We start from the raw sequence: 19,369 nt of genomic DNA, 5'->3' as shown, positions 1-19,369 counted from the left end.
GCAAAAAGAGGAAATAAGAGTGAGACAAAAATGTTGTGGTGTGGAAGGAGACGAGGCCTTTGAAGATGTTTTTTGTTCTTGAAACCTTTCTCAGATATTTGTAGAATTTTGCACATATTTTAATTGCAGATCCTCAATTTCTTGCATTATTTGTAATTGAGTAATCTCTGGTGTCTTTTTCTTGAGAAAATCTTCAAATCCTGCAGCTGTTTTTTATCTGATTTTGAGTCCGTAGATCCAGAGCCAGTATCATTTTGCTTTGTTTGGTATTGTTGCCAAGCAACCGCTTTGAGCTTCAGCAGTTAGCCAGTTAGCTTGCCTTGCTAGCAGGTATCGACGCTTGTAACTAGTTTATTTCAAGGAATCTGTACCTCTCGCCAATTCATGTTAAAGTTGGGGCATTCAGCAAGAAGTGCTGATCGTGTGTTCATGAAGTGTAGTCAGGAAAGCACCAAAGTAGTTAAAATACACATTATCTTCAACAGAGCTCCTGCCATACAAGTCCTTCCCAGTCGAGGGGAAAATAAGATTTGGTATTATTTATCCTGATGTATTATAAACTAACAAGATGTTATTTATTATACATGTATTTATGTATTTTTTTAGGACTGAGTAAGTGATGTATATTATTTTCTTTACCCTAGAAAATGGTGACATGCAAACATGTTAAACACAGGAAGTGAACAAACTATCAGCAATTGCTGAGACGTGGAGAAAGGGTAGGAATAAATGAGCGCTGCTTCTTTGTGAAAGTGTAAACATGTGATGATGCTGCTTAATTTGGTGCCAATTGAGCCTTAAAAGAAAGTTTTACTTTGCAGAATGTTTTTTATTATCTGAATGAGGGCGTATTAAACAAGAAAAATATATTGGTTGAGCTCAGAATACTGAATATGACCAAATTTTTGGCATGCAGCATGGTCCAAATGTCCACCCGGTTACGGGACATTTTCATCTTTATTCATAAGTGTTCTTAATGCAGAGTCATTGTGCTTTTTACATTTTAAAAGACCTAAAATCCATAAAAGTATTTTTTTTTAAATATCAATGAATACCCATTATCTTGGCATTTTTTTCAATTTTAAAGCAAAATCTAGATTCAACACTTTTAATTAGCAATAAAAAGAAAATTCCATGGACATATGCACAGTTTGTAACTGATATCAGTTCATTCACTATGTTAATAACCACAAAGACAATCAGAATATTACCATCCATTCATTTTCTATGCCGCTTATCCTCACTATGTGGTATGCTGGAGCCTATCCCAGCTGACTTCGGGCGAGAGGCGGGGTACACCCTGGACTGGTCGCCAGCCAATGGCAGGGCACATATAGACAAACAACCATTCACACTCACATTCATACTTATGGACAATTTAGAGTCACCAGTTAACTCAACGTGCATCTTTTTGGAATGCGGGAGGAAACCGGAGTACCCGGAGGAAAACAACGCACGCACGGGGAGAACACGCAAACTCCACACAGAGATGCCCAAGCGGAGAGTCCAACCCAATCTCCTGACTGTGCAGCCATGAAAATATTACATTTTATGTAATTATTATAAAAAATACAAGGGTAGCAGGGTGGACACAGCAGTAACAGTGTGGACATATCAATGCATTAAAAGAAAAGGCCATTCATTTAATTCATGTACAGTAAGTATGCATTTCTCTGTATACAGAAATGTGTGCCATCAAATACAAAAATCTGTGGGTGTTATGCTAATATGTCACTAAGTCCATTGTGAATGCATTCCGAATGTGATTGAAATGTTTACCTAACCCCATTAATCCTCGGATGAATCCTGAATAATAGAATATTCAATATATCCTTTGTAAAGGAACCATCCTTTGTAATGATTTCTTGTGATTCATATTGTCAGGTTTGCTGACAGGTGTCGGCTGAACCCAGCACCTGTCTACAATTGAAACAGTATGGGACACAGACTGGGTTTATTCAAGGATGGCTGAAGAAGAAAAGAAGAATATCCAATAAGTCATGTGACAGAAAGCAGTTACTCTACAAGAGCAATTTAGCAAGTCAAATACTTGCATCACCCAACTGAAACGGTTTTGTTATGTTAAATACAGTACATTTACGAAGATTAATGGCACTCTTGCTGCTGTTTAGCCTCTGTTGTGCAACGGAGACGGAATTGACTTTCTCAACATTTTATTGTCTTTTGTTTCTTCTTAAGTGGTTTGGTAATTGTCATCTGACTCCATTTGCATTAAAAGCCAAGCATCCATCTCTGGAACAGGACAGATGCTCCTCTTAAGTAGAATTGGATGTTTTTTTGTTTTTTTCACGGAATTGAATGGGATGTACACAAATGTCATATACCTTTTAATGCACAATAAAGAATGTGCTTATAGGTCGCAACATTGGGTACACGTACACAATCGAATGAGACACAATCCAAGGGCTTAATGAGGTATACATTTTAAAAAAGCACATATACAGTAAGTACCTGTTGAATAGGACCATATGAGATTGTGAGCGTATAGAACAGCAAAGGTTAAATGATGGCTTGATGGTTTTAAATGTACCTAAAACACGTACAGCACGCAGAAAAACAGGCTATTCGATAAAATGACAATACAACGATTCCCATTATTTGTTCTATCTAGAATTTTTTTGCAGCATCTATAACAAAACATGGACACACATTTAAAAAATACTCTGCTATTACATAGAATATACCTTCTATTCCGGGTTGCACAAAATACTGACAGACATTACAGAGTGGGGTAGATTTTGGAGCAGATTGCAATGCAATCAAAACAAACATCATCTCTCTTCCCAACTGTAATTTGATGTTGTTTTTTCCAGACAGCAAGAAAAAAAAAAGGATGCTGACACCAACATCTTTACACTGCCTGAAAAAAAATATAAAAAAAACCTCCAATGATCACACAGTCCCATCTTGTCCTGCACAAACAAATGTGGCTCCTCCATTTCCCAGAACAGATTTCAGGAGATGTTCTCCAAAAAGATGAAACATTCGTGCTGCAGGAGAAGAGAGACGTTGTCACACAATGCAGATACATACAGTACAAACCTGCAGCATCCACTACACACACTACGCACTCAAATACTTTGAGAGCCGCAAGTGTGTATTACGACTAAACATTTACAACATGATAAAAATTCCAACTGCTTGGACTGTTATTGGGCAGCAGTTTTATCGGATCCCCCCTGGGTCCGCTCAGCCATCTTCTCATCTGCTTCACGAGACTCCTGCAGTCCTGCATTGCAGTGGCAAACAAAATAGACTCTTTGGAGTTCTTCTACCATCGTTTTTTCATCTTCTTCAAGCTCTGCACCATCCTGCATCTCCCACCTGGAAACACAAGGGGAATGTGTGAAAGGTTATGGCTAGAACAGGAACAGCAACCAGTTGGACCCATGGACATCACCAACTTCCTCCCTAGAGATTAAGGTCGGGCATCGAGGCTCGAGGACCGGAGACCAGGACTAACATTCTGATTCTCCCATGATCGTTTCAATGTTTTTATTCCGATTCCTAGTTTTGATGCCCACTTGGCCAACCAGAAGAAATAGCCGCCAACACCAACGAAGAAGGCGGCGAGCGCCAATGGCATAAAATGACATCTTTCATAAAAAAAAGAGCAGTGGCTCAGTGCAACATTTGCAACACATCATGCAAAGGAGGGTGCATGACCAACATGATTAAACACCTGCGGATGGTGTAGAAATAACAAGAGTACCTCATCTGTGTAAGCAATCACAATCAGGGAGCTCAAACAATAAATTAGGTCTGCCTGCCTCATGCCAGTGTAACCGAGGGTTTAAGGATGCTAACTGATGTGGAAGTTTGTTGTAAATAAAGAACGGGGAGCTACAGCTACGGCTAGGCAAGTTTATAATTTTGCACAGTCAATCTCTCTTAGCAACAAAGAGTGCTTCGGGCTATATCCTGTTTGATATTTATACACTGGTTGAAAATAGCCCTGGAAGAAATTCATAGTAAAGTTGATAAAAGCTTAATATCATTAAACAATTCATAGACATTTCATCCAAAAATAACTCTGGTTAGCACCCTCATTTAAACCATGCTAACTTTTATGAGCCTGCCTTTGAGAATCATTCAGAACCAGAATCAAAATGAGGAATCTGAATCGGAACCGGAATCGTTCACATTCAAACGATGTCCAACCCTACTGGATATGCTTTGCGAGACCTTCACTGCGGCCACCTTCACTTGTTGCTTGTCTGTGGGTCTTTCTGCCTTCACATTTGTCTTCAGTAAGTGAACAGTGTGTCACAACGTTTCACTGACTTGAAGAATATTCAATTTATTTGTCTTCAATGGGTCTTGAGCGCCTTTGACATTATGTTTAGGGCCCTCATCCATTTTAGCATTACGCTGAATGTGAGGAGCCAACAGATGCACCTCGAGCCTGTTAAATTAGCAACGACACAAATGGTGCAATCTAATCTTTAGTTAGGGTACAATTTTGGCCAAATCGACTGATCCGGTATGGGAAAAAATACATAACCCTGCCAATCCGATCCGGATGCCCAAACTATCACGTAAATGCTCAATTCAACATTGAATGACATGACGTAAGCAGTGGCTGCTGTGTGTGCAACTTAAGAGGCATCTTTTTCACATTTCAGGGGCGTTTCTTTCTGGGGGTTCTCGTGTACTACCATTATGTTTCTTTAGCCAGGGGTTTTCAAAGTGTGGCTCGGAAAGCCTCCTCTCAGAGAATCTAACACAGTTGGGGTCTCCCCTACACGTCAAACAGCAGATTTTTCTACTCACCCCAGACTCTTTGTACTCTCTCACGGTAGGAACGAAAACAATATTTATTTTGCCTTTAAAGACAACTGAAATTTCCTGAGCAGGTTTGAAAAAGATGTTTTTTAAAATTGTCCTTCTGTGCCACCGCTGAAGTCTTGAAGACTTTCAAATGACCAAATATGGTTCCTTAATAAAGGAGAAATTCACAGATGTTTTCAGCTCTGTCCCAAATTTAGAATGTGGTTCCCAAACTAAAAAAAAAAAAAAAAGTACGAGTATAATGCGTAAAGGTGGGAGACCTTTACGAAGAGGGATGTCAAGGGTGGTCACATCGTTCGTAACCCACTCAATGGAGTATTTCCGTGGAGTCCCTTGACAAGTGGCTGTGGTCAATCACATCCATATGGCTGCCATTGAGCTGCCTCATGGCGCTATAGCTTTGGAAGAATGATGTCCGTCTGAACGCAAATGATTGCATTTTCATTGCAATCTCACCATCTCCTTTTATCTTGCCCTGCCTCCTTTTCCAATTCCTCATTGCATCTTCAAACATGTTTCACATTGTTACGTCTGGAGCGGGAGGAAGGGGTTGTAACCCATGCACGACGACATCACGGACATGCAAAGCACTTTAAAGCAGACTCAGCCTCTGATGCCACATTTGTGTGGCCATAGCAGACATCCTCTTTCTCTGGAGCCCTGTCACTGTCGCAGTTGTAATTGCCACCTGTACGGTGGAAGGATATGTTTATATAAATACGTGGCATGTTTCTTTGCATCTGATTCTCCTCCATGAAAAGTCTCTCTAATTTCCTGTTCTGTTTTTGTTTCACAACAAACATGCCCGATCGGAAGAAAAAATGCGACTTAAACTTTTATTCAAACGTAAATACAGTGGGTCCCCACATATTTACAGATTGCTGTTATTTTATTTATCGGAATCTCGCCATTTTGTGTTTATAATCTCCATAATAAGGCTGTACATTGGTAGAAAACCCATCTCATTTGTCTCATTTACCCGCAAGGATGCTGGGAAGCCCACACATGCCTTGCGCGTCATAAATGCATATAAAATAGTATTGCTTTTGACGTATATTTGTGCGTAGGCATTTATTTTGACACTCCCATAGTGCATGCGGTGCAGTTACACTGTGTGTCCCACGTGTGTTGCTTTTGGTTGCACCGTGAGTGAGGGAGGCATTTGGTTTGATGACTTCCTGTTGCTTAGTGTTAGTGTCAAAGTGTCAAAATATTTATAATTTTTATGGTCGTCTCAATTACCAGCGGTTTTCGCCATTGCCGAGTGGTCCGACAATGCAGCCCCCGCGAGTAGCAGGGATCTACTCACTCAGACAAAATAATACAAATGTTGCATAGTAGAAAAAATGAGTAGAGGTTAGGCAGCACATAAAAAAGCGAGTGAGAGCGGAAGAAAGACAGGAAGGTACGCTAAAGGTTTTTCAATGTTTAATTTTCAAATAGGATTAAGCAGAATGACATTTAGCTGAAGGTTACAGGCTCAGCATTGTCTTAGCTGATATTGATATGCAGGAGGCGCCCTGCTTGTCACCGGGACAAACACTGTTGATGAATGAGAAGCCTTTCCCCACGAGGGTGTTAAGTGCAAATTTGAAATGAGCGAGAGGCAGAGGTGGGGAGCGACGACACAGAAGCAGCACCCACAGATGGAGACTGAATTACCATGATAGTTGCCATGTACACTGTCACTAGATAATGTTGCCACAAGTATAAATTGTTCCGTTAAGTATGGGTTGTGTACTGAAAATGGGCAAGAAAAGGTGTTTTGACGGGTGTATCTAATTTCGACAACACAACACAGGTTTTTAGAAATGCATAAATAAAATAAAGTTGACAATAACTTCACTTTATCCTCATTTTGCCAAGTTTCCCATGGAATTTACATCTTAATAAGGCAGAGTCTTACTCTCTAATTCTTATGGGCTCTCCTCATTTTTCATGCATTAATACTGGAGGTGCTGACTTGGCGATTCCTCTGAATACAGAATGGGACACACATATTAAGACTCATATATTTACAGGATTGATGCCGTGGGAGATTGTCTTTGAGTGTGAGCAATGGGCTGCCACACACGTCTTTTGGTGTGAGCATCATGGCGCCATGCGGGGCACATGACAATGAGTCTGATTTTTAGCTAATAATCAGAAGCGATGTCCAATAAATGAAGAGCATAGGCCTTGAGCTGAGATAAGCAGGCTATAAACAGACATGCACGCACATGGCAACGTACTGAGGCGGGCAAAATTATCGAGTTCATTTTCATTTATTGTGTGATTCATTTACCTATTTATTGTCGTCCCAGGCCTAGTGCTCCTGAGACTTGAAGTCTTGTCACCTTTTAATCGTGCGAGATAATGTGGCACCCCTACAATGTACAGTATGAGTCTATACCCCAAAATCACAAGAACAAGCAGAATAACAGAACACCCTGCCACGCTCTAATCAGTGATGTCAGCAATCGTGTACCTGTGTTCACAATCTATAACAAAAATTATAAACAGAGAAACAAAGAAAATAAGATATACAGAAGACTTAAGTATTATTCATCGAGCCATGACCTTCAACTCTCACTGGATCGGTTTGCAGCCGAGTGTGTAGCAACTGCGATGAGAATCAGCACCTCCAACTCTGAGTCCATTGGTTCTCGCTCGGAAAAGGGTGTAGTGCCATCTCGGGGTCGGGGATGAGATCCTGCCGCAAGTGGACGAGTTTAATTACCTCGGGGTCTTGTTCACGAGTGAGGGAAGCGTGGAACGTGAGATCGACAGGCGGATTGGTGCAGCGTCTGCAGTGATGCGGACTCTGCATCCATCTGTTGTGGTGAAGAGAGAGCTGAGCCAAAAGGCAAAGCTCTCAATTTACCTGGCACACTACGTTCCTAACCCTCACCTATGGTCATGAGCTTTGGGTAGTGAGCGAAAGGACAAGATCACGGGTACAAGCGGACGTAATGAGTAGCCTCCATAGAGTGGCTGGACTCTCCCTTAGGGATAAGGTGGGAAGCACTGTCATCCACGAAAAACTCGGGAGTAGTAGCGCTGCTCCTTCGCATTGAGAGGAGCCAGATGATATGGTCAGGATGTCCCCCGGACGCCTCCCTGGGGAGGAGTTCAGGGCACATCCGACTGGTAGCAGACCTCGAGGAAGACCCAGCGCAAGTTGGAGAGACTGTCTCTCAACTGGCCTGGGAACACCTGAAGTACCCGGTAACCGGGGAGATGGGTGTCTGGGCTTCCCTGCTTCGGATGCTGCCTCCATGACCTGACCTCGGGTAAGCAGGAGGAGATACAGCAGGTGGATGAACTTAAGTATTATGTGGCCTTTAAGAATAATATAAAAGAGCTAACACGGGGACATATTTTCTGTCCTTCATGTGTTCTGTGTACAGTGTGATTGACGTAGTTGTTAATTTAGGTATGAGTTCCGACTTCTAAAATTAGACTGGCGAGGCGTTGTAGGACTAGAACTCGTTCGTCATCTAAGGACCACCTGTGCTATGATAAGCTTTTATTATTACAGAAATATTATTTACAGATTTTGTATCATTTTACACAAACAATGACTGATGCTTGGTTAAAGTGATATATATTACAATACCGGAGATTAAAACAAAATAAGATACGTACTCCAGACAACATAAAAACCGACGCACACAACCTCGCGTTGCCAACACAGAGTCTAATCGCGGGAAAAAATACAATTTCCACGTAGTGTCACTGAGGGTAGATCACTTTTGTGTATCGTATCAATGTCGATACGTTTAGTTGCTTCTAAACACTGAGCTTTCAGTTGAATCAATAGCATAAAGAGTGCTGTGCAGGTGGAAAAAATCCACATCCAAAACTGAAGACAGGAAGTCGCGCACGAGCAGATGAACAGACAAACTCATATCAGTCCGATGATAACCTCGTTAGCATAGGTAATAGACAGAATATAAATGTTCCACTCCAGCTTCTTCCCCAAAAAAGTGATAAAAAAACATGGAAGGAGCGAAAGAGAAAGCAGCAGAAGCAACACCAGACACCAAACAATAACAGAAAAAAAATACGTGTTGGTTAAAAATGAGTGCGCGCGAAGACAAAGCGTTTGAACAATCATGAGAGGCAGCAGCCAGCGGTTCCCCCTGCAGCTGTCACAGGACTGGAGGGGGTCTCCTCGGGTGTGTGTTAGTGTAAAGCTGGATGCCCTGCCCGCTATGCCACTGGGACGGCTGTTTGTTTAAAAGGCTCGCCTGTCAAACAGAGAGCGCCACTGACAGCCAGACACGGGTGTAAATGACTCTGACAGCAACCCTAATCAGAGGCTTCGCACATTGCCACGGGGGCCTGGAGGATCCATCATAACCCAAGCCTAAATATTTAAAGTGCTAAACTTTCCAAAGGTCACTGGCTTTACCATGCATGCCAGGGCGACATGTGTCACAGAAGTAGGACGATGGGAAAGCAGGCGGCAGAGAGAGGGAGAATATGATTAAATGTCCTTTCCTTCACAGTTTCAACCCTTGTGAAAACCACTTTTAGTTAGTGTTTAAGAGGTTACTTTTAGCAACTGGACATCATTTTGGCTGGTGGTAACAACATTCAACATCTCATTTACGGTTACGGCCTTGACGAGTGTGACAGATCAATTTGACAAGAATTTCTATTTCAAAAATAGAATGACACTCACACAACCACATAACTGTACCAAGGCCCAACAATTATGCCAATTAGTGGTACAATCCTTCTACTTAATCTTGTGGCTTCTTCCTCGTCTTCTTCTGCTGTTTATTCACAGTCAGTGGCAATGGTGGCCAGGTTTCAGGGTCATCGATACTGGACCCTATCCCAGCTGACTTTAGGGCAGAGGCGAGGTACACCCTGGACCGGTCCCCGGTAAAACACAGGGCACATATAGACAAACAACCATTCACACCAATAAACAATTTAGAGTCTCCAATGAGCCGAACATGCATGTGTTTAGACTGTGGGAGAAAACAAGAGTATTACTTCCTTTAATGTGTCCGACAACTACTAAACAACTGAAGAATAAGTGATATTAACCGCCTCTTATAAAATGATAGTTTTCATGATTACATGATTACTTGTCCCATGCCACTGCTGCTGGTAAAACACACAGTGTACATACTGTACATCAAAAGTAAAAAAAACCCTTAAGACACTCACATTCACCCTAGGTATCCAAAACTTTGGTGGGAAAGGAAAAGGAAAAAAAGTTCCAGTCTGTCCAGGGAAAGCTTGACCCACCATTAATGAATTTCAACGACCAGAGTGTGCCAAATGGGAGCAGCTAATTCCAGCTGAAAGTTCAGAGAGTAGGTGTTCATACAATGACTTGCGCAGTGTGCCTGCGTGTGTGCATCTTCCTCAGACTGAGCGTGACCGTGTTAAGTCCATACTATCTCATTTCACGCTCTTGCACTTGGCCTTTGGTGTTACACTTCCACAGGCAACACACGTCACAGTAGTCACAGCCTGCTGTGCACTTTTGCACCCAGGTGTCTGCAAAAGTGAGCACATAGGAATAAATCATTGCAGGGGACCTCTCGAACTGCAGTTGTCAGAAGAGTGGCTGTAGACAGACATGAGGTTCCAGAGGCGTGCAATGTGACATAACATATTTGATGTGGTTGTACTGGTCTACAGAATAAGGGCACACTTACACTAGGTAATCCTTACAGTGCTTGGGCACGGTTGACACCTGAAGTCTGGATTGTTTGACTGCTGTCTGTGCTCCTGCTGTGTTCAAGAACGGTACAATCTACAGTAGATGTGTTGTTTAATTAATGTGGTCATTCCTGTCACCAGTTATTAATGATAACAGCCACCCGGCACAATAGAAGTAAAAACAAAAAAGTCCCCAACGTCTGCAAAGTTGGAATAAAGCAGTGTCTACTGTATGAGAGTGTAGAACATCCTAGAAGGAAAGTGGTAGCCCACTGTGAGTGCATTAAAAGAGCCACTCAAGCACTGTTGCCAACTCTTCAGTAAGAAAAGTGGCTATTGGCTGTCCAAGAAGTCACTGGATGATGTCATTAGCTAATTTGTATATTATTTACATATGATGTTGTAAGAGATGCTGTAGGGAAAAGCATAACCTCATAGGGAGACTAAAAAGTGAGTAAAAACACCTTAATTATGTTTAGAACTACAAATAAACTTGATTCTTAGTTTGTTCATTTTAAATTTGCCATCACTTCATAAAAATATAAATCATTTTAATCATTTATCTCAGCCAGCGCCTCTCAAAATCTATAATACTTACATCCGGACTCGCCTCCAGCCTCCACCTTTTATCTTGTAGTAGGACTACTTGTTTAACCTATCACATGACATTCTCCCATCACATGTTCTGACACACTGACAGGTAAGTGGCCGAGTCCGAATGAGGCTTGAGTGTAATGAGTAGTAATTTCATGAAGATTAAGAAACATTTACGTTAAACAGGTCGAGATCCACCCCGGCGGCATCGAGCCTGGTGCATGCGTGATTCATGGACGCGTAGAGCTCCACTATGCTCTCAGTGTGGCGCTGACGGCTTGTGACTGCTTTGGTGCAGGACGGATGCCTCAGCTGCACCCGCTGGTGCTCAGTGAGAACAGAAACTGTACATCAATATGTGCTTTCACTTAAGGGATAGTTCGGACTTTTTGACATGAAGCTGTGTGACATCCCCATCAGCAGTGGACGATATCAACAGTGACTTACCCCCGCCATTTGTTCCTCCGAGTCCAGTTCTGGTCGGATTTCCGTGACGAGGAATGTAGTTCTGCTTAATTGCTGGGTCATTTAAGTAAAGACTTTGGCTTCTCAAAACAATATGCGTTCAAAAGAGTAATACATTTGCATCATAAAAATGCCTCCTCAAAAAAATCAGACTTCACAAATCGCTCTGCAGTATATTTGTCTCCCGCCGTGTCCTTGCGCACTGTCGCCTCTCCACTCTTGTGTATGTGATGAAGACGTTATATAGTCCACTGCCGATGGAGATGTCATACAACTTCATGTCAAATCCCTTTAAGTCTCGATGCCAGAATAAGTAGCTAGATTTGTCGCTAGTCGCTTTTGGGAAAGTATGTCGCCAAGTTGGCAAAACTGCACTCACGTTCAGTCTGTACCAATGTACTGGACTGACATTCTAAATCACTTTGCCAAGAACAAAAGAACTACTGTATGGTGGCCTTAAAGGCACAAAATCCAGTATTTAGGTATAGCTGTCCATTACGAAAGTTCAAGATATGCATTTTTGCTGTCACACTCATATAGTCAGCAGATTCAGAAATAACCATGTTGTTAAGTGGTTAAGTGATAGCCAGATTTTAAGTCAAAGCTTTGGGATACTAACTAGTCCAGTGTCAACTCCCTCTGACGGGACAGGATAGTAGTATACCTTAAGTGGAAGTATTTTTGTTCTGTCTTAAGAGTACGAGAGACATCAGTTACATGACAAACAAAGACGGAGAGACACACAAAACAAGAGAGACATTAGCTTTTGTTTGGAAATGGATTTTGTACATTGGACTCCAGTTCACTTGGGGGTAAACGACAAGTTCACAATACAGGGCAAAGGATCACCTCTCTGACTCAATTTCTATTGGGAAGCAAACATCCAATTCAATTTAGATATGTGCCTGTGCCAGACCAAGAGGCGGAGGCAGATTGTAAGTGACAGCCATTGGACAGCTGGCTGGATTTGAATATTGACGAGACAAAGACTTGACAGAAAGGATTATGCTCTACCTTCTGACTTAGTGGCCTCTGCACTGATCCATTCTATTGTCAGATCAAGTCAGTGTCAGGTCTACAGTATATCCATGCACTGATGCCACTCAGTATTAGACCCCTACCTGGGTTCCTTCCCAATCCAAACTGATGGCCACTCATACGACAAGACATACACCAAATCATCATTGACAACTCTATACAGCATCACTGCCCACATTTTTAATTTTCAAAGTTGTGGTTGGGTTTAAGGAAAAAGATTTACTTGAGGATTAACAAAATTAAAAATAATTATTCGCAGATGTGTATTTATTTTTCTGCTCTCATGGCTCTTATCTTTTGATGGCATATTTACTTGTTGTCAGAGATAATCTAGAACATCAAACTAGATCAGCTGAATAGATGAGAAAGACACATACAGTAATACACACAGTACTTTGCAACAGACCTGCAAATGACTTGTACAGGAACCTTTATATAGTTTATAGTATATAGTTTTATATAGTTTCTAACAGACACATGACAAATGGCAGATTGTAAACGCAATGGACAGCATGAAACATACAATAACGCACACGTAGCCTGCATTACATTTATTTTTCCACTTGTTTTTTTTTTTCCTCATTCCATTTTTTTCCTGAATTATTTGGATTTTAGAATGAACTATTATTATAAACGATTATTATTATTATTATGAAAGGTTGCTCAGTCTGATACATTTGCGCAGTACTGTCAAATAGTGTTGCAGGCTTGGTTTTAAATATAAAATACTTGTGTTATTCATTGTACATTCCGCAACACATGTATATCCTCTCTCTATATATATATCCTCTCTCTCATGAATTTGTGTAACTGATGGTGATGTGGAGGATCGTTAAGGAGCTCGAAGCATCCGCAGAGGCAGCTAATAATTATAAATAATGTAACAATTCCTAATTCTTAGAAAAATAAGTGTGTATTTGCATTACTGCATGTGTTTGCCGGGTCAGATTTCCCCCTGCAAGATTCCAGTCTGTTATTTAGTGTTGTGTATTATGAGCACATAATTCAAAGCCTTCCGTCTGCATGTTTTCAGCTCCTTGTCTATTCTCTCCAGTCATCCACAGGGAAGTTTGTGTAAATTTGCAGCAGCTTAATTACTGAATAATTTAGACCATGCTGCAAATTAATGTAGACATTTCCATATTAATGTGTTTGCCTAGTCATTCCACATGTGTTTGTACTGTGGACAGGAGGGTGGCAATTATCACAGCATATCATAGCAGGAGTGTCGGTATTTCAGACATTATTAGGTTGCTTGTCCATCCGTGTGACTGTGAGCACTCGTCTGTTGCACACACTCCTCATATAGGCTCGCTTATGGCTCTGTGGATGAGCTCTATCATAACTCTGAGAGACAAAAAACTGACAAGGTGGGGTCCAATTTGGAAGCACTGCTGTTATTACATGCACATCAGTAATGGCAGCTGCAAAAAAGCAGACAATGGCTTCTGGTCAGTGTAGACCAGTGTAACTCTCCCACTATATATGACTGCTTCACATGGACAGTGCGTGTTGCACATGTCCCACAGGGCTGACAGGTCTCCGCTTCCCTAATTTAAACCTCCAAACCTCACTCCCACAGCTTCACGTCGCACACTCTCTCTCGACTGTGTGGCTCTTCTTAGGAGTTCAGCTGAGCAGCCTGGCATCTTTCACAGAAACAGCACCCAGGAGGAGATTGTGACACAGAGAGGACTTTGTACGGTGTGTGCTCAGGTCGGAGCGTGTGTAACCTTGCTCGCTCCTGTAAATCATCTCTTTCTTAAGGAAGCCAGCCACCTCTCAGCTGAGCCCTCTGCGAACAAGCTACCTGACTTCTGACGCCAAAGGGAGCAACTACTTCTACTTTCCAAAATAAGGAACCAAAGATCAGTTACAGGCCAAAGGTTTGGACACACACAACGCAACTGATGGTCCCAACCCCATTAATAAGGCAAGAAATACCACTAAGTAACCCTGACAAGGCACACCTGTGTAGTGAAACCCATTTCAGGTGACAACCTCTGAAGCTTATTGAGAGAACACCAATGGTTTGCAGCGCTATCAAAAAAGGCAAATTTGAGGAATCTAAAATATAAGACATATTTAGAGTTAATTCACACATTTTTGTTAAGTACATAATTCCACATGTGTTCATTCATAGCTTTGAGAATCTACAATGTAAATAGTCATGAAAATAAAGAAAATGCATCGAATGAGGAGATGTGTCCAAACGTTTCGCCTGTACTGTAAATGCCGAGGTTTGTATTACTCACTCACCAGCTTTTTCCACACTCACACATAAAGTAACTGACAAACACCAAGCATGCATACTGTGCACATGCAGTACAGCTACATGAGAAATGAATGCACCGCCGGGTCCTCTGCATCCATGACAACTTCCTGAAAGGTTAAATATATGTGTCTTGCACCTACTTACTACAGTGGAACCTGCAGAGTCATATGATTTGGAGTTCAAACAAAATGTTGGGGAGACATATGCCTCAAAATTCAAACAAAATTTTGGACCATCATCATGTGTGACTTCCGAAGACTCGTGAACCTTCAGCTCAGTGACCATAACTCGGCGAGTGTGGTTGGCTTTTTTGTGTGTTTAGGTACTGGTGATGGTAAAGAGGAGAAGTGTGATGATAACCACAGAACCAAATCTAGAATTTAATGCTACATAGCTCAGAACAGAAAGAGCAATACAATAAATGATCTATCAATCGATTAATTTTACCAAGCAGAGGCCATGTTGAGTATCAGTTACGGTACTAAAACTATGCAAATCATTGAACACTGCAATGTTTCCTTAAACACCGACTGTACAATTAATACAAGTGTTGCTGTTGTTTTGAAATTGGAACAACTTGAAGAGGTAATTAGCATATGCTACCAATTCACACACACACCACAAAATTATAAAAAATCAAATACACCACTGTGCTGCCAAATAATATTCATGCTGAAGAAAAAAAGCAAGTATGCGCAGTGTCTACTAATTACATTGTATCACCTTTTGTGCAAAATTCAGCAGAATTAAAGTGAAAAAAGGCATCCAGATGAACAACAGTTCGAACTTTCTGCAGTTAAAACTTTTGTCGGTATTTGCCTTTCTCTGCAGTCAACATGTGTGTTCGGTTCTTCAGTCCAACAATGCTTGCACAAGATCTGCAGGTCCCCAAACTATTTTGGAGACAGTTAATTAAAGCTCTTTTTAACATCCTATCTCCCTCCGTGTCGTGCGTGTCTGCATTTGGGTCTACTCCTTTAAACTTTGTCACCAAATGCATAAAATATCAGCCATGAATTAATGAACAAAGATGATACAGATAAACAGTCAGTAACTTTGAGATTTTGCCCTCAGCACGCACTATATAAGCGCAAACAGTGAGAACAATCACTTGTACAATCTCCCCACTGAACCATGTACAGAGGGAAAAAAGATGTTCGTTGTGACTTCACCCTAGTGTGCTACCAGGAAATAGCACATTATTTATTCAGCACCTTGGCTTTGTTATTTGTGCATATATAAATTGTCAATTCTACCAAGGAACGTTGAGGCTTGAGAAACTGCAACTTGCTCTCAGACAAAGGCCTCGCTCTCAAACATTGATCTGGCAAAACTTGTGTTCAAACCTCGCCACATATTTCCATAGCCACTGTGAACACATACTGCAGAATATGTAACTTTCCTCTAAGTTTATGCAGTCGTTTTGTGTAGCTTGACTTTGCAGTGGCACATTTCAGGGCGAGAGATCACAATGTGAAACAAAATGGTTGGAAAAAAAAAAAAAAAAGTGACACTTGACAAGCTAATACCAAGCTGAGGTTAATTTAACTGACAATAACAAACTGAGCATTTTGCACAACTTTGAGCGAGTGGTTTGTGGTCAGTCAGTTTCAATAAAAGAAAGGTCTTGTTTGAGCCATATTGCCATATGACACTAGATGTTTTCACACAAGTAACGCTGTTTTCAAGAGTCTGTCAGTTGAAAATAGCTCTAAATGTTCAAATATTGTGGTAAAATGAGGGTCAATTAGAGCTAAGCTTTTATTGCAAATGTGGTAGTATTTAGTCTCCTTTCATAATGACATTATTAGCAGTGGGCGCCTGTGGTTTGTCTGGGCCTGCAACGTACTGATTAGTCTTTTCAAACACTGATCTCACCTTTCAATATGTGTGTGTGTGTGTGTGTGTGTGTGTGTGTGTGTTATTGTGTATCAGATCAGGGCTTCATATTATTTCAAACGGTTAATTTTCTACCATGCTAATGGCAGTTTTAGGGGGTTAAGGAGATAAATAAAACCTTGCTATCACCTCATTTAATATCAAATGCCACTTAATTATAGCTGTATGTATTTTCAAACACTTTGCATAATTTATTGTGCTGCTCCTTCCTAATCTCCAGATTCCTATCACACGCTCGACTTTCGCCGCTCTTTGCTTATAATAATAAAGTCATAATGCTTCCACTCTCTCTCTCTCTCACGCTTTCTTTCTTGCTGCCGACAGCAGTGTGAAGGAGATAAGCAAGCTGGTGAAAAGACATTTTAAGTTGTGCTTCACCTTGTTAGGATTTGATGCTGTGTTGTCAGCTCGAGAAAACATGCAGCGACAAACCTCAGGCAATGCTGCATATGCACACACTGTGTACTTCTTTGAGCAATGTGACATCAGCATTGAAAGGAAGCACAAAGTGGGTTGTACGCACCAAAGAACATTTCTACACGTGATGTCAAAAGGTTTTACTGGATTTGCATTTGTTCCGCACACTTTTAGTGTAGCAGCACCAATGTGCCAAAGAGAACTCAGCACATTAATGACATTAATGTAGCAGCAAGGTATGGGTCATAAAGAAGGCGAGGTGAGGGGGAGTGCTTTACAAGCCAGGGATGCAATCATTAACATTAAATGTCAAATCACATCAGGCATCTTCGGTGTACTCTCGTGCATTGTAAAAAGAATTAAGACAAAACTTCTCAGTTTTCTACAAAATGAAAGCATACGCTCATGTTGTACGGCCCTTAACTCACTGATATGCACTGTTTCCATTCACAAAGTCTTCGCAACATACAATACATGTCTCATTGTCATTCCTATCTGCACACGTTCAGACAGCATCACGCACCACACAGCTGCAGCTCCCAAGAGGGGCGATAACGTAATTGTCTGCCATTACGTTGCGTCAGGCGACAGATCGACTGTAATTTCATATAATCTGTGGATTTTGACTCATTAACATTTATATCAGATCAAGAACATGTAATGAGCGAGTTTGGATAAGCAAACTGAAGCAAACTTGATTAATGTGAATTTGTCAGGAGCTTATGAAATATACAGTACATTTACCACACAATGTCAGATACATGGCATGAAATACAAGAGCTGTTTTAAAAATCCAGCCTTACAAACATAACAATGTCGTTGTGATTAAATCTGAGATGCTGTAATGTTTTGCTTAACTTATTTATTTACTAGCATTAGAGGGTGCAATACACAGAAACAGTAGAGTGCAAATTACAACTAAAATAATACATCCATCCATCCATCCATTTTCTATACCGCTTCTCCTTATTAGGGTCGCGGGGGCATGCTGGAGCCTATCCCAACTGACTTCGGGCGACAGGCGGGGTACACCCTGGACTGGTGGCCAGCCAATGGCAGGGCACATATAGACAAACAACCATTCACACTCACATTCATACCTATGGACAATTTAGAGTCTCCAATTAACCTAACATGCATGTTTTTGGAATGTGGGAGGAAACCGGAGTACCCGGTACCAGTGAGTGTATATAGCAACACATTCATGGGAAAGCACTCAACTTTACTGACTTTGGGGAATTAAATGTGAAGACACACATCAGCGAGTCTTAAATGGCGTGAATTAGGATGTTGTGTGCAATTAAGAAGAGTCCGTGGCTTTCTGTGTCACAGAGTCTGAATCAGTTGCAGTGCTGTTACCTTAACAAGGTAATGGATGGAAGCAGTATGCAGTTGTGCATCTTCTCTTTGGGCCCTCCATCCTGGACCAGTCGATGGACCAGACAGGCTGGGGCTTAGCACATCACATAGATCCCACGGACAGACAGTGCGGCCGACAGATACGCATCAATAGGAGGACGGTGCTTTTGAATATTCACTCTAACGTCTGGTGGCTTGTTGCATATTAATTGAGAACAGAAACATCATTCTTTTCCCTCAATACAGACTTTGAGTGAGCAAATAATGAGGATAAAGCAAAGTTTTCATGTATTTGTTTGAGGTGTTGGCTGACCTTTCTTGACTAAGTGACATGTTATGCAATGATCTGGCTCTAATTAGTACTTAGTCAATCTCTGTTGCTCCCTAAAAACTTTATCTGTAAGCCCAAAGAGACCAGGCTGTCTGGAAACATCAATCATGCTGTATAAAAAAAGTTAAGTAAATCCTATTTGTGTCATGATTGGACTTCAGAAGCTCCTGCTGACCACAACAACTTGGTCAAATAGGATTTGTTTTGCAATAAGATTGGTTGATAAATTACACTCCGCTTCATGTTCATAATAAAGTGGAGCCTATAACTGTAATACCACATTGTATAGACCATAATTACTAGAAAGAAGATTGCTTAGCCTCAGAAAACCATCAATCATACACAGTGCAGCAATTCAAAACATATTCCCAAAAGAGAAGCATCAAGATATTGCGATCGAGTGTTGGAAATGTCAGGGCAAAGGAAGCCCGGGCGTTGCGCTGTTACATAATGATTATTGCAAAACTTTTTCCCCGTCACTCAGTGTGGCTGTAATATGCAGTGGATGGCCA

At 41.3% G+C, this 19,369-nt stretch overlaps 1 protein-coding gene across 5 annotated transcripts in view; it reads right to left on the bottom strand.

The window, feature by feature from the left end:
- Window positions 1-1,448: 1,448 nt before the first annotated feature.
- Window positions 1,449-19,369, bottom strand: part of kiaa0825 (KIAA0825 ortholog) — a 155,620-nt gene continuing 137,699 nt past the window's right edge. For 3 of the 5 annotated variants that reach the window (XM_054773813.1, XM_054773815.1, XM_054773814.1), the window contains one exon: window positions 1,449-3,345. In XM_054773813.1, coding sequence (XP_054629788.1) covers window positions 3,171-3,345 — 175 coding nt within the window. In that variant the 3' untranslated portion in view covers window positions 1,449-3,170. The remainder of the gene's footprint in view (window positions 3,346-19,369) is intronic. The other 2 variants (XM_054773811.1, XM_054773816.1) reach the window with 1 other exon arrangement.

Source organism: Dunckerocampus dactyliophorus, chromosome 4 (genome assembly GCF_027744805.1).
Source record: "Dunckerocampus dactyliophorus isolate RoL2022-P2 chromosome 4, RoL_Ddac_1.1, whole genome shotgun sequence".
NCBI classification, from domain to species: domain Eukaryota; kingdom Metazoa; phylum Chordata; class Actinopteri; order Syngnathiformes; family Syngnathidae; genus Dunckerocampus; species Dunckerocampus dactyliophorus.
This window is presented reverse-complemented; position numbering and strand designations above follow the sequence as displayed.